General features: G+C 36.9%; 2 protein-coding genes across 2 annotated transcripts in view; both read left to right on the top strand.

The window, feature by feature from the left end:
* Window positions 1–15,598, top strand: part of LOC134791980 (E3 ubiquitin-protein ligase listerin) — a 62,627-nt gene that overhangs the window by 25,122 nt on the left and 21,907 nt on the right. The window contains exons 19-23 of the mRNA XM_063763076.1: window positions 32–301; window positions 700–905; window positions 1,823–1,991; window positions 13,247–13,433; window positions 14,901–15,004. Of these exons, the coding sequence (XP_063619146.1) occupies window positions 32–301; window positions 700–905; window positions 1,823–1,991; window positions 13,247–13,433; window positions 14,901–15,004 (936 nt within the window). The remainder of the gene's footprint in view (window positions 1–31; window positions 302–699; window positions 906–1,822; window positions 1,992–13,246; window positions 13,434–14,900; window positions 15,005–15,598) is intronic.
* LOC134791949 (uncharacterized) lies at window positions 3,372–6,938 on the top strand. Its single transcript, XM_063763041.1, has 4 exons — window positions 3,372–3,996; window positions 4,441–4,503; window positions 4,585–4,644; window positions 6,824–6,938. Exons 1-4 carry the CDS (start codon window positions 3,917–3,919, stop codon window positions 6,936–6,938), a joined length of 318 nt encoding a protein of 105 aa, XP_063619111.1. The 5' UTR covers window positions 3,372–3,916.

Genomic DNA, 15,598 nt, shown 5'->3' with positions numbered 1-15,598 from the left:
CAAAAATCTAAGTCAAATAATATTCTTTCAGTGGCCCAATTTCGAAATCATCAGCTTCGCCAAACAGCACCTAACTTGCATCATCGACGCCATCACCGCAGACATGACGTCACACTTCTCTCTACTGAACCACTTAACTCAGCGGGCTGCCACGGGAGGGTACTACTGGAGCTTCGCTAAAGTGATTTTGGAGGAGAAACTTAGAGAGAAAGGAAGGGAAAACCGGGGTAGCGGGATGGCGAGTCATGGCGTGAAGTTAGAAGAAATTGTCACTGGAAATGGATTTTTCCATACTCTTCAGGTATAACTCGAGTTTTTTGGGTAGTAACCACAGCAAATAACTGCAGTAGATTGAAGTAACGAACCGCAATAGTAAAGCTAGACTGTGTTTATTTTATTCGTAATTAATTTCACTCACCTCTTCTTAAATTGCTTAAACCTATGTAAACCAATTTAAAAAAAAATCTTTACACTTACTTTCTCGACACGTTATAGTCCCTTATATTCGATATTACAGAATTCAGATCTTCGTGATGCTATTCAGTGTCTAATTTAAAAGGAACTTTGGGAATTTGTCTAAACAGTCGAGTTTCATCTTTTTACTATATATATGTAGTAAACTAACGAGATACTACTAAACTACGCACACCCAACCACAAAATGTATCACCAGGTTAAACCAATTTTTTTTTGTCTTTAGGCGGAATCGAGATCATCACCAGACTCTCTAGCCCTTCTCCGCGCAAAATACCTGGTGATGCTCCGCAGCTTCTATCTCGCTCACGCACACGAGCCGGATGTCATCGACGCGACATTCATTAGTGAGGCGGCTGCGGGCGTGCCCACCGACCCCTCTGTTATAGTCAATGCTTATTATAGGCATCAGCATACTATGCTTTATGAATGGTGAGAATATATATTATTAACTTTTTTAAATCAAACTCCGCCTCGGGTTTCTAAACGGCCTCTTTTCCCTCGTCCGTTATATATACGTCACACTGAGTTATTCTCTATTTCCTGGCATGCCCAAAGAGAGACCTTGCGTCGCGAATTACAACGCTACTATTATAATAGGGGATATTATACTGCAATGTTCTGCCGCCAGAGTGCAGCACTACCGACTCTAGCAAATTCATAGACTAACTTATACATACTGTGCCTTAACTGCTTTTTGACAAGTTTTCACAGACAATAAAATATGACATTTATGCATCAAGGCGGTTTGTTAACAAGGGCCTACCGGTAAACATGAAAATCGAAATTTAGTTATCTGCTTCTTCATCGCTCGAATATGCAAGAGTGATAGAGAGATTAGATAACGAAATTTCGATTTTCTTGATTCGCGGTAGACTCCCAGATTGTGACAGATAGTGGCTGTGGCTACCTACGCAGAGTTTCGCGTAATATTCCCTATTGGTTAAAGAAAACTTAAAATAACCTAACCTGTTCAATTTATATTATATTTCTTAGAAATAACTGTGTTGTTCCTCTTGTATTATGTTATTTTCGTGAAATAAATATATATTTATTTAGATTTTTGGAATATCGTTTAATAACCATATATGGGACTTACAAACATGACAAGTGCATCTAGTCAAGATCTAGTTGAGCTAAAGACCTCACTTCATTCCGTCAAATAACGTTACGAATAAAAAATTACAACTAGGGAACAAATCAAATTATTTTTTTAATATTTTTCGATGTTGTTGTATAAGTATTGTAAACTGTTCAGCGACTGTGAGTGACTGATAAAGATGTCATACACCAAAGAAAACACTAACTTCAGTTTATAAATAAAATTTAATGAAACTCTACTCTTTCAGCGACATATCGAAAGCAGAATGGCGTCAAGTAGTGAGCAACACGGCCATCGTGGAATATCTGGCGGAGATGGTGGAGGCGGCGGGGTGGGAGGCCGCGGCCTCCAGCTGGGACTTCACCACCATCTCGCTCTGCTCCCTCGCTGCCAGAATACATCCCAACTGCCCAAAGGTAACAACACACACACGCACACACGCACGCATGCACATTTACACACGCGCACAAGTGGCAACAAGCTAACAGAAATTAAACAAGAAAGCAGGGAAGCAGCATGGTATTTTATTTTCACCTCAGCAGCTCGAACAAGGGTACTTTGCTTCTTAAAAACAGTGAGCAAAATGTCATTTAAGTGACCTTTATAGTCAAATGTCATTTCAACATGCGGGGTCTAATACAAGTTCGATATACTTGGGTTCTATTATCTCTGTCCCTCTAGGTATGTTCTCACTGCTTAGGGTGAAAAATTTTGTGTACTACACGAGATCAAAGTTATTTACATCTCGTGCGCTTTTGAATCCCTTACTACGCTCAAGATTATAAATTAGATTCACTCGCTACGCTCGTGAATCTATTATAGAATCTTTTGCTTGCAGGGGACTTAAAATAAGCACTCGAAGAAATATCAAACTTTGATCTCTTGTTGTACAAATAACTATTAATGTGACAACACATTGGTTCAGGGTAAATAAACAAAGTAATTATAAAATGATTCTTATATTAGGTAAATATTACCCCCCTTATTCATAAAACTTTACGGGCCTGATTTAGTTAAATTTTGTTTTATCCCTTTCTTACAAATACATAAGTCAAAATGGCAGATAAAGACAAAGGATTATTTTATTAGCTAATTGAGGTTTGTAACGCGTTTATGAATAACGCCGTACATGTTTACATATCAGTGAAACATACACACACTTATAAACAGAAGGTGGCCTCTTCGCCTTTGTTTACCTCTGCTCTGTCTTCATGTAAATTTATTTTGAGGTTGTGCAATAAGAGAAGGTTGTCTATCGCGATTCAACGCGGAAACGCGGCTAGCGTGATGGGCACCTTTTCGCCGGGAGCGATGCGGGGTGGGTTGTTTGAGTAGGTAGTTTAGAGGCTTAGTATAGGTTAGTTTAGGTTTAGTTTTACTTATAGTTCTTTATAGTTTGATTAAATCATACGTACATGATAAGAAATAAGAGAATTTGTATTGTATTATATTGTTACTACTAGCGACCGGAGCGAACGATAGCGGAAAGTCACAGAAACATGGCGTCTAAATGTATCATTCGTATCAACGCTTAAATTACGTTTTTCCTTAAATAGAATCACCCAATAGATACCTACGTCTTATTTAATTGTATTCAGTAGGTTCAGTAGGTTCATCAAACGTTTCATAAGTAGAAGTATTCGTATACGGTACAGGCTGAAATAGATTACTGGCTAAAAATATGCGACGCTCATTGATATAGCACTGCACTATTCCATGGAGAGCCGTTCGGGGAACACCATGTCTCAAGTCATACATCAGCCCTAACGTCTCCGCAGCTCGCCTAAACGATTTAAGGCCGTTCCCTGAGCCAGAAATGTAAAAATACCCCAATAATTATCCTATTTTTCTAAGAAACGGTGATATTTGTAGACGTGGGAAAAATAAATATAATTCTTGATTATATTATCTTTAATAACACAGCTTTCGATACACGATTCATAACACTTCGCTCGATACAATTTATTCCCAAAGTAACCTCCAATTCGAATTTTTACTCCAACTTTACTCGTTTCTTTACTATGTGACACTATGAAACAAAAAAGGAGAAAAATCAATCATAAGTATAACAGTAATTTGACAGCTTTAGAAAAACGATAATTAGAGGCAATATTTTTAAAATAAATAAACATCAACTAATTCTATCGTAACAAAATATCGACTCCGGCCTGCATGCTCTATCTCCGTCCGTCTTTCGAAATGAGACAGTGATGGCTGAGCGCTCGTGCCAGACGGACCTGTACTAGGTGTCCCCAAAACAAATATAAGATTTACTTATAAAAACTGTGCTGTGTTGTGTGTCCTAGTGATATACCGTGTGCACCAAAACCTTTAAGTTATAATGGGTAACAAGCAATTGAATAAAAAGAAGACATCTCGAAAAAGACAACTCGGAAGATTCCAACAAACAATGGAACTAACGTAAGTAAAAATGTATATTTATTACACAGTGAAATACGTAATTATTACTTAATTTAATATATACTTGATCGTACTAATTAGTAATCCATATAACTTAAAACATTCTAGAATTTAATAATCGCTCCATCTACCGGTAAACATTGTCATCAATTCATCATCTAAATAGCTTAAAAGGATATTGCGATTCGCGACGTTTACACCACGCGGCACTAGCGCCTTGCACGGCAAAGACAGAAAACATTGCCGTCTATGTGTGCGTCGTGAGTCGTAGTTACGCGGTTGCGGTGTAGTGGGCCTTCCTATAAATACGCGCACACAGTGATACATGTAACGCACACAATTAGACGCATAAAGCGTTCTTTTAGCAATCCATCCACCTATCGAGGGTTCGAACCTCTCGTGATTTGTCATGCGTCTAAACTTTTTACTTTTTTGTCTTTCTAGGAAAAGAAGAAAATTGGATAATTTCACAGCCGAACATGATACTATATCTTTAGACTACATCGAGTGAGTATAATTATTTGACTTGTGCTTTTTAGCCCTACCTACGTAACACAATACACTACTACAATTTATCTTTATTTACAGACTGCAAAATATGGAAATGGAATCTCCGATTTCATCAACCACTGACATTCAAAGTAACGAGTAAGTTCTAATTCTAATTGTGGCATTATCTATGAAAAGGGACCTTATTGTCTATGGCGCTTACGACACACTGCGTCGCACGGCGTGGTATTTATATCAGAGCATCGTTAATAATGGCGGAAGCGCCATCGACAATAAGGTCCCTTTTCATAGATAACGTCACAAATACCTACCTACTCAAGTACTCACAGCGGCGGCGTACGAAAAGACCTTAGTTAGATTTAGATACCTACTGTTTTCCTATCAGTGCAGATGCTTATATCTTTTTATGAATTGAATTGATATTCTCAATTATTTGGACATATTTTGTACTTATTTTCCTAGATGGCTATTAGTAGTATTAGTACTACCTACTTAGCAAATGTTCGCCGAAAACTATAAATAAAATGTCGCCAATCAATAATATCGTACGAGATACATTGCCCTCATCAGTTATTTGATATTCTCCAAGAGGTACTTAATTTAAAAAAACCGGCCAAGTGCAAGTTGGTTTTGCACACGCAGGGTTCCGTACCATTATGCAAAAAACGGCAAAAATCACGTTTGTTGCATTTTATTCTGTTTTTAGTATTTGTTGTTATAGCGGCGATAGAAATTCAATCATCTGTGAAATTTTAAACTGTCTAGCTACCACGGTTCATGAGATACAGCCTGATGACAGACGGACAGACGGACGGACGGACAGCGAAGTCTTAGTAATAGGGTCCCGTTTTTACCCTTTGGGTACGGAACCCTAAAAATGTACACTGATAGAATGTAATAGGGTTGCCTGAGTAAGTCCCGGAAATTAAAATCCCGGGATTTACCGATTGTCCGTACTTTCGTTATTCTTTTACGTATTTTTTAATGAACTGGTAGTTATTTTATATTATACCTACCCTACACAATAGTAAATGATTTCCTTTTCTTGAGCGTGTTGACCGATTTTTTATTTTAATAAAACTAATAATCTTGGGCAATTATTTCCATTTTCAATTTCTCATTTACCTGTGATAGAGCATTTTTAGGGTTCTGTAGCCAAATGGCAAAAAACGGAACCCTTAAGGATTCGTCATGTCTGTCTGTCTGTCCGTCCGTATATACAGCCACTTTTTTCTGAAACTATAAGAACTATAGGTACTGTTGAAACTTGGATTTTTCAACAAAAATAGAAAAAAACAATACATTTTGGGGGTTCCCCATACTTAGAACTGAAACTCAAAATTTTTTTTTGCATCGATCCCATACGTGTGGGGTATTTATGGATAGGTCTTCAAAAAATATATTGAGGTTTTTGATATCATTTTTTTCTAAACTCAATAGTTTGCGGGAGAGACCACCTCCAAAGTGGTAAAATGTGTGTCCTTTAACTTCTAAAATAAGAGAATGATAAAAAAAATATATATATATATGATGTACATTACCATGCAAACTTCCACCGAAAATTGGTTTGAACGAGATCTAGTAAGCAGTTTTTTTAACACTTACGTCATAAACCGCAATTTTATTATGTTACTTGCTAGATGTTACTATTTGGCTACTTTGTTGCTACAAAGTATTTGACGCCGACTGTACCTGTAACCAGCACAATGGTTTATTTACTTTCAAGTAGTTTTCTCCATTGTCATCACTTGTTATAATATAGGTACCTACATAAAAATTTTGAAATTAGTCTGTCTCACTTTTCGAAATAACTGCATTTCTGGAATGCTGCGTTTCGCGGGTCCATGATCAATTTATGAAATAGTAATGGACTAATTTATAAATTGAGTGATGTTGTAAAGAAATGACTGGCTGCTACAATTCTTCGACCGACAGATTTGTCCGGATGCTTAATGAGAGGCAAAATGTGGCTGTTATTGTTCATCATCACTTGATGATAAAAAATAGTGCGAAAAATAGTTGACATGAGTTGCGTATTACCTATTCTCACATGTATCGTACAACGTTTTACAGTACATATAGCCCTATAGGTTAACTGGAAGAGATCCCTCAAAGGGATAAGTTCGCCTTTGTACTTCTTGCTAATTGTATGTTATTTTTAATATGTCTTTTTGTACAATAAAGAGTTTACTACTACTACTAGCCCTTTAAATATTTGACATAGTTACGTAATGTGTGTGTGCATTATCGCACTAGTGCGGTAAAGTCCATATGTGCTGTAAAACATCATACATTTATTTAATTTTGGTTTTGACAGTGAGGCGACCGGCTCAAACATTTTGAACCCACGCATTGCACAGGTGGATGACATTTATCGGGTTCCTAGTATATTAGAGGAAGAAGATACCCATGAGGTAGGTGATTCATGCTAATTATGCTTATTGATTGTAGAGCAGAGAACAATTTTACCTTTTGTACTAACTACCTAGCTAGAATAACATTGTTTCAACTTCGTGTGCCAGAATTCCATCGTAAATTGATTTATCACACGATTCGTAGTCATTATACAGGGTCTTACTTTTATTTCTCTCGTTGGTTCTTTACCACCGGTGCTTTATATGTACAGTCGACGTCAAATATATGTATACATTTTTCACCTTATTACAAAGGAGTATGCTGCAATAGGTACATATCTTTGACGTCGACTGTACATGATGTGACAAATTGTAAATGCTAACACATACAATATATTTTATTTTCAGTTACAAATATCGTTCAATGTGGAAGAAGAGCTTCCTGACAAAACCGTCGGTCGAAGAATTGTCGCAGTTAGTTACCATTCGATTCGATTCCTCGCATTTTATCCAATAAAAGATTGTATGGAAACTATATACATAAACGCAATATTTCACCGACAAAATCGCAATTTTCTTGTTTTGTTCATACTTCAAGATGGACTCTTTGTGACCTTGACGTCACGGTCACATATCGTTTTGTTCGGGGCGTTTCGCGAGTGAAGTACGACTGTCGGACTTTGACTATCATTTCTGACTTTTGTATTCCTTTAATGCAATGGATCCCATATAGACTTTTGATCCTAAAGACAAACCTGATCGATTGATACCATAAATGAAAATTAGTCATCTATTATCGATAAGTATATATGTTTTTCTTCATCAAATTATCAATAATTTTCATTTTTTAGATTGTTCCCTCTATAAACTCCTAATAGTCTACCTTGGTGCCAAATAGGGAATGCAAATCGGTTATTTTTTGTATGGAAATAATCGGTTATTAACCGAAACCGCGGTTATTTCCATACAAAAAATAACCGATTTGCATTCCTTAGTGCCAAATTTCAAGTTTCTAGGTCAGCTCGAAGTGGGTTAGGTTTTTGATCTATTAGTCAGTCAGGCACAAAAATGCCGGTTTTAAAACGTTAATTTATGAATAACTGTTAGAGCTACGTTTACGAAATTTTGTATTCTAGACAAGATAAGGGGCTTGAATAAATGTGCAAAATTGCATGTGAGTAGGTAAAAATGGTAATAAAATTATCAATAGGAAGGATCAAGAAGTTGTTGCAGCCAGAATTAAGAATTTACCAAGGAGAGGACATGTCACTATAATATTTTAATTCATTTTAAAATGTCATTCAGATTATCAATAAGAGTTTCTTATACCGTATTCGAATTAAAAGAAATATTTTATTAATAACACAATTCTCTCTAGTTTTTGCTCGTATTTAGTATACAACTAACTAATTATTCGTATAAAATTATTTATCGTAGAAACACTCGTATAGTTTCAAAATAAGCTATTTTATTTTGTTGGCATTGTCAAACCCATTGACTATTTTTGTTTTGCTTTAATATATGGTCAGTCGTAAAAGTATTAGCGTCAGCAATGGATTTATATAATGTATTTCTTTAAAAAACATGATATTTCATGCTAAGTAACAAACAGAAAACAGTCAAATATTGTACCGGAAATATTAGTCCCGAAAATCCCGAAAGTACCGGGAATTTAATTTTGAAATCCCGGTTCTTTGCTTGGCTCTAAATCCCGGGAATTCCCGGTACTTTCGGTACCGGTATTTCCCGGGAGCAAACCCTAGTATGTAGGACTGTAGGTACTGTAAAACGTTGTACGATACATGTGCCAATAGGTAATTCGCAACTCGTGTCGATTCAAAACACTCCCTTCGGTCGTGTTCGAATTTATCGCCACTCGTTTCGATTTTCCTATTTGCCGCACTTGTAAACGTAATGTAGGTAAGTACTATTACAATATGGTGCTACTTTACCGCATTAGTGCGATAATTAGCACATTACGTAACTATGTCGAAAATTTAAAGGGCCATATTATGTACTGTAAAACGTTGTATGATACATGTGCGAATTACCTATTTTTCGCACTTGTACCGGTATGCCCTAATTAGGGTTCCGTACCCAAAGAGTAAAACGGGACCCTATTACTAAGACTTCGCTGTCCGTCCGTCCGTCCGTCCGTCTGTCACCAGGCTGTATCTCACGAACCGTGATCTAGCTATCACAGTTAAAATTTTCACAGATGATGTATTTCTGTTGCCGCTATAACAACAAATACTAAAAACAGAATAAAATAAAGATTTAAATGGGGCTCCCATACAACAAACGTGATTTTTGACCAAAGTTAAGCAACGTCGGGAGTGGTCAGTATTTGGATGGGTGACCGTTTTTTTTTTGCTTTTTTTTTGTTTTTTTTTTTTGCATTATGGTACGGAACCCTTCGTGCGCGAGTCCGACTCGCACTTGCCCGGTTTTTTTTTAATAAATATCGATGATATACCTGCACAGTATACCTAATAAATAATGATATTATAGAAAACTTGCAGTCATTAATTTGTTTAAATATAAACTGTATTTACCCTTATAATTAAATATTATTGAAATAAGAGTTGACTTCATTAAAATGAATATTTAATTTGCACTATGTTTCATTTATTTTTCCAATTTAACTTTAACGCCATCTATGAGATGCAGCATGCTTTTTTTCAGTATTTAGTAACACGTTTTACAAATCAGTGTCCTGTTAGTTTATTTAAGTCGCTACTTCTTGCGTGGCGCTGTTGTATCGTCATTGTATCTAGGGGCGGGATGGGTGGCGTGAGGGGAGGCTCGATTGTAGATTTCATTTGGGTACGGGAACGGCCTTAATATCGGAATATGTTATACGGAGAAATTTGGAACTACTATTTACATTTCCCTTTTTGATATCATACACTGTGGTTTCTGGACATGAGTATACAAATTTTACGAATAAATGCTCGTATTCTTTAGACAAATAAGAAAAATCTTGTTTGGTAAATTGCACAAATTGTGTGTTTATTAATGTTTGCTCCTCGTGTTGAGATGGTTTATCGTAGGAACCGAATCTGTAGGTCCTGGATATCTCGGGCCTGATGCAAACACGACCACCAATCGGAATTCGCGAGTTATAAACATCAACTACTAGCCTCGGTTCTATCTCCTTCCACGTTTCCGATAAGATCATCCAACCATTCTTTGGAAAATAATCTGTTCTGTGTAAAAGAGCAGGTTGATTTTCCTCTACCAGACCTTTTTTACAATTGTCATTCCACGCTGATACACACCAGATGCTTGAATCGTTCTTCAAAAGCGGATAAGTCCCGAGAAAATACTCATAAAAGTCAGCAGAAATTCTCAAATCGTCTTCTAAAACTATAACAGTTTTATACTCTAGTGTACTGAAGACATAGTTTAGAGCGTCAGTACCTTCTGGTACTTCCAAATATGTGATACTTGAGTCCAATCTTGATAAATTCTGGACATACATCCTTGTATAGATATTGAAACAAAACTGGACCACAATAATAGGGAAGATTTCTGTATTCGGTCTGTGTAGTCTTAGACTATTCATAGAGTGTATTAAAAAGCGGTCGTTACATGCCATTACCAAAATAGGTATCACCGGTTCTTTATTTCTTGATATGAAAGGGTTGATTGTTTTCGGTATATTGTTTCTGTACTTCATAATAAAACACAATAGCAAAAATACAAGCACCGAAGTAAACGATTTACTGTAGTATTTTCGTAAATTCAGTCGCATTTTGATTCAATACACGACATTCGTTAACATTAGGTACTTTAAAGTTCACGTACGCTTGCTATTTAAGTTAGTATAGTACTGATAAAAAGCCATAAATATTTACATGATAAATGTTTGCATATTCAGCAAACTTTTTATGTTTTTAATCACGCCTGAGCAATCACAGTAGATGGATATTTTAGATAAAGGCATACCTAACGGCAATCAATGATACGACCGTCGTGTCGCGTCGACACGAACAAGAAACACATTTTGTTTTTAATACTTCCCAAAATCAAAACAATGAAGTGTTTTGTCGATGGAAAATTATTTTTGGCGAGCCACGTTTACCGCCTGTATTCCCATTTGTCCCCACGGCGGTCACGAGGGCCGGGGACAATACACCGTTTACCGTATCACTTGAACACAACAACACAGACAGGACAATTTTAGATACATAACACAATTAAAAAAAAAACCGGACAAGTGCGAGTCGGACTCGCCCACCGAGGGTTCCGTACTTTTTAGTATTTGTTGTTATAGCGGCAACAGAAATACATCATCTGTGAAAATTTCAACTGCCTAGCTATCACGGTTCATGAGATACAGCTTGGTGACAGACGGACGGATGGACGGACAGCGGAGTCTTAGTAATAGGGTCCCATTTTTACCCTTTGGGTACGGAACCCTAAAAATGCATAGCAGGTAACGTCAATTTGAGGTTGACATTTGGTATTTGTCAACTCATAATAATAACTGATAAAATTCAAAATTTAAAAATATAGTTAGTCAAACCAATTTGTCAGCCAGTAAGAACCAGGAAAACTATACTCATCCTTTTCTTTTGGGTGCTAGTACTAGTGTAAGACAAAGATAGTATGATTCTCTCTGTCTATGTCTATGTTTGAAATTGCTCATTAGTTTGTTTCAAGATGGTAATTTTATAATGTTTGCTGATGATGGATGTGCCATTGTTACCGGTGATTCTTTTGAGGAGCTAAGGGGGAACGTTTTGAATACATTATTAAAATTGACATGTTGGTTCCAAGTAAATGGCTTTTTGATTAACCTTAATAAGACATCGATAATGCATTTCTGGCTAAGAGGACCGTATCCCACTCCCCTTGACATAACAATAAATAATATTACGCTTCCACAGGTGCAGAACGTGCGGTTTCTTGGGTTTGAATTTGATTGCGGCTTAAAATGGGATAAACATATTGATTCACTTACTAGTAGACTTGCCAAAGCGTCGTTTGCGCTGTCTCGGCTTGCTCCTGCACTTTCACGTGGGAACCTCCGTATGGCATATTACGCGTATGTAAACTCGATCCTTGTGTACGGTATTGACCTTTGGGGGCTGGCAGCCGACAGGGATAGAGTTTTCATACTGCAGAAGAGGGCTGTTAGAATGTTGTCTGGGGTGCCGCCATTCACTCCAACAAAAGAGTATTTCCGGGAATTAAAAATTCTAACAGTGCCCTGTTTATACATTTTTGAGGTAGCAAAATATATGTTTAAGCACAAGAGTGATTTTGTTATGCGTCGACCTGATCAAAGGCAAACAGATCGCGATATTAAATCTGTCCTTGTCAGGCTCGTAAAATCATCCAACTCGCTGGGGGTAGTTGGCATTAAAATTTATAACAGCCTGAGCCGTGAAATAAAAGAGGCGGCTTCTTATGAGCTATTTGTTAAAAAGTTGAAAGATTTTTTGATTGACCAGGCTTTTTTCACGGTAAAAGAATTTTATTGTAAATTTAATGTAAAATGAGTCTAGTAATATTTTTTGACATTTGTATTTTTTAATTTTTTGTTAGTTTTATTGACATTTGTATATACCACTATTTTTGACATTGTATATATTATGTACTCTGACATTGAATAAATAGTGGTATATACAAATGTCAATTAAACTAACAAAAAATTATAATATAATAATAATATATATATATATATATATTATTATTATATTATAATTTTTTGTTAGTTTTATTGACATTTGTATATACCACTATTTTTGACATTGTATATATTATGTACTCTGACATTGAATAAAAACATTTATTTACATACAAAATATATACAGTGGTACTACTAAACGAAATTAATAACTAGCTTAAATCTAAAATAGGCCCTTGAGGCATTGTACCAAGGATGCTGGCGGCATTTCCTCGCTGTATCGCAATGCTGATACGTTGTGCGAGGTAGCCGCCAGCTCTTCGGTCACCAGTTACGTCAACCAGACGCTTCGCGATTTCTGACATTTGTATATATTCCTTTTTAATTTGTGTGGATTATGTATTTTTAATTTTATTGTGTACCTATTGTATATTTTGACATGTGTTTTTTTGACATTAAAGATATTGTATTGAATTGAATTGAATTGAAATGAGACAGTCATTTGACAAACTATATATTAATATGTACCTTAATAAGATTTGAAGGTGTAAAGGCTCTCTAAACGTCAAAATGACATTATATAACTGTTTCGCGTCAGGAAGTACTGTTAAGCATAGTCTTAAAACGAACGATACAGAATATATTATATACCTATATATAGTAAGAAAGTCAATATTACGGAGACGTATATTCTCCACGGTTACTACATTAAGTTCGGAGATGTAATTATAATACTGGTTGTTGTCAGGCAATAATGTTGGCGCGTTCAGTCCTGCGTCTGTTCCTGGCGGTCCATCGGTTCGTCACCTCCGTCCGCGGCGAGTGCCTCAAACGGGAGCCTTTACCTCACGTCGCTGAGCTGCCCACCGAGTGGAAGGACATATTCTCACCCGATCTGCAGTGCAACTTGTTCTCTATCGTCGTTAAAGTGCTCGGTAAGTGTGCCTCAAACGGGGGCCTATCTATCGACGAAGTGAAACATCACAAAGCGAAGTTTTGCCTCTGTGTCACACTTGTAAGTACGTTCGTAAGTGCGACAGAGAAGCGAAAATTAATTCCTGGTTCGCGACAGGCCCTCAGATCAGAGAGCCTACTGCGAAGACCGAAAGTTTGCAAATTGCGGGGATCTTACTTTTTTACTCCAGTTAAGGCGTAATTAGAGTGACAGGGAGAGATGTCCGCAACTAGCGAACTTCCCTTCCCGGTAGGCCCTCAGAGCTCAGACTGTTATCGTCGTTATAGTGCTTGGTAATACATACCGGGTGTGGCCTGTAATATGAGCAAAAAATTAAACTGTAGGCTGTACTCCTCATACTGACCAACATTTGTTCAGCGACTTTTAAAAATAACTTGTGGTTTAATTTTTAAAACACTTTAAAGTTTATTCTAAGACGCAATGTATTGCGAATTTTGTTATGTTTAAGGCGTGACAAGCAACGTCAATCACAATGATATATGGCGTGGCGATGGCGTCCATTGAAGATAATATTTATTTTATATGAAAAATAAGGAGTCTAAATACTTCATAATTTTTAAAAGTTGTAGAACAAAAGTGTCACCGTTTGAGGAGTACGATCTATGTTTTAATTATTTGCTCGTGTTACAGGCCACACCCGGTATAAGGACCGTATCGTTAATTATGGGTACAGATAAAACCTGGTCTAACTGTTGACGTGTGTATTATTTTGTATTACTATGTTCTAAAGGTTATTATGCTGCCAAAATATGCCATCTAAGTGTCCTTTTCATGATTGCTCAATTGAACATCCACAGAATACATGTGGTAAATTTTTATTTTTACATGAAAACGATTTATTATGCAACATTTTGGATTCCCGTCTATTTCTGACGCAAGCGAAATGAGGGAAACAGCTAAAAGAATCTACCGAAATCCAAAGCCTAACGGACATTCATGGCGTTGAACCATGGCTAGAGCAGGTCGATAGAAACGCTCCATGATGGTTATATTGTATACCAAAGTCGGGGTTGTCGTAAGTAACATGCCATATTCTCTAAAAGGCCACCATGCACAGATCCAATACTTTTTTTCCAACTAAAAGAAATGATTAGACTATGCACAGATGTTTCGCTTTACGAATCATATGTAATTGCTGTTTACATAGTACGATTTTTTTTGTGTAATATCTCGTCTTGCTCGCAAACCGCAAATTTTCTTGTAGTATTTGTTCAAAATCGTTGTAGTTATTCGGGAGGATTAGGTAAATATTGTCCAAACGTGTTTACGTGATCTCCCAGGACGAAATGTTACTTATTATTTAAGCACTAATTAAACTATATGTGTAATTTTTAAATAAAAATATAACACCAGAAAAAACGGCTAAGTAAAGTTGTATCCATAATTAACGATACGGTCCTTAATAGTGAATGATTGTACGTTTTAGGTAACGCATCTGCGTCCCTAACGGCGCCGCATGCTGCCTTCATTGATGCCTTGCTGCCCGTCGTGCGCACGCTGGATTGGCACGCGTTACCGCTACAACATCAGGTACATTCACGGCTATAAACACTTAACTAAAATCCTGTCTGTTAGTATATTAGGACCTGTTAAGGATTGTAGTCTTAAAATAATTTCGCCTGGCAACATTATCGTTCAAACTTAAAAAAAAAATATATATATACTTCCTTCTTCTCGTATCGCGAATGTAAGATGTCGGAGCGCGCCTCGCTGCGCTAATTATTATTTTCGAATATTATCGTCTCGTTTCATCTAAAAGATTCAATTTCATCTGTAAATTGTGTATAATCCTTGTGGACGGCTAATCAGTTGAAAGAAGCACTGCTCCTGCTCCGTTTCGGTGTCCACGCTGGTTCAGGTAACTCGGATTCGAGGTAAGTCTGGACGAGCCCAGGGTCTGAGCAGCCTACGCCAGCCACCACCGAGAGCTGCACCGTCATCTACAGCTCAGCAAGGTGAGTGCTTTCCACAATTGATCTAGCCTGTCCTAAGTCCGTATCGTATATCGTTTCGTGTCTCGTCTCGTAATTCGTTGAATACAGTCCACATAATTTTAAAATATCGAAGTAAAATAATCCCATTAACAGGACCCTAACCACTTGACCGTCCGACGATAGCATAGTA

The sequence above is a fragment of the Cydia splendana genome, chromosome 7, assembly GCF_910591565.1.
Source record: "Cydia splendana chromosome 7, ilCydSple1.2, whole genome shotgun sequence".
Lineage (NCBI taxonomy): Eukaryota > Metazoa > Arthropoda > Insecta > Lepidoptera > Tortricidae > Cydia > Cydia splendana.
Note: the sequence above shows the minus strand (reverse complement) of the source record. Positions and strands in the feature narration are given on the sequence as shown.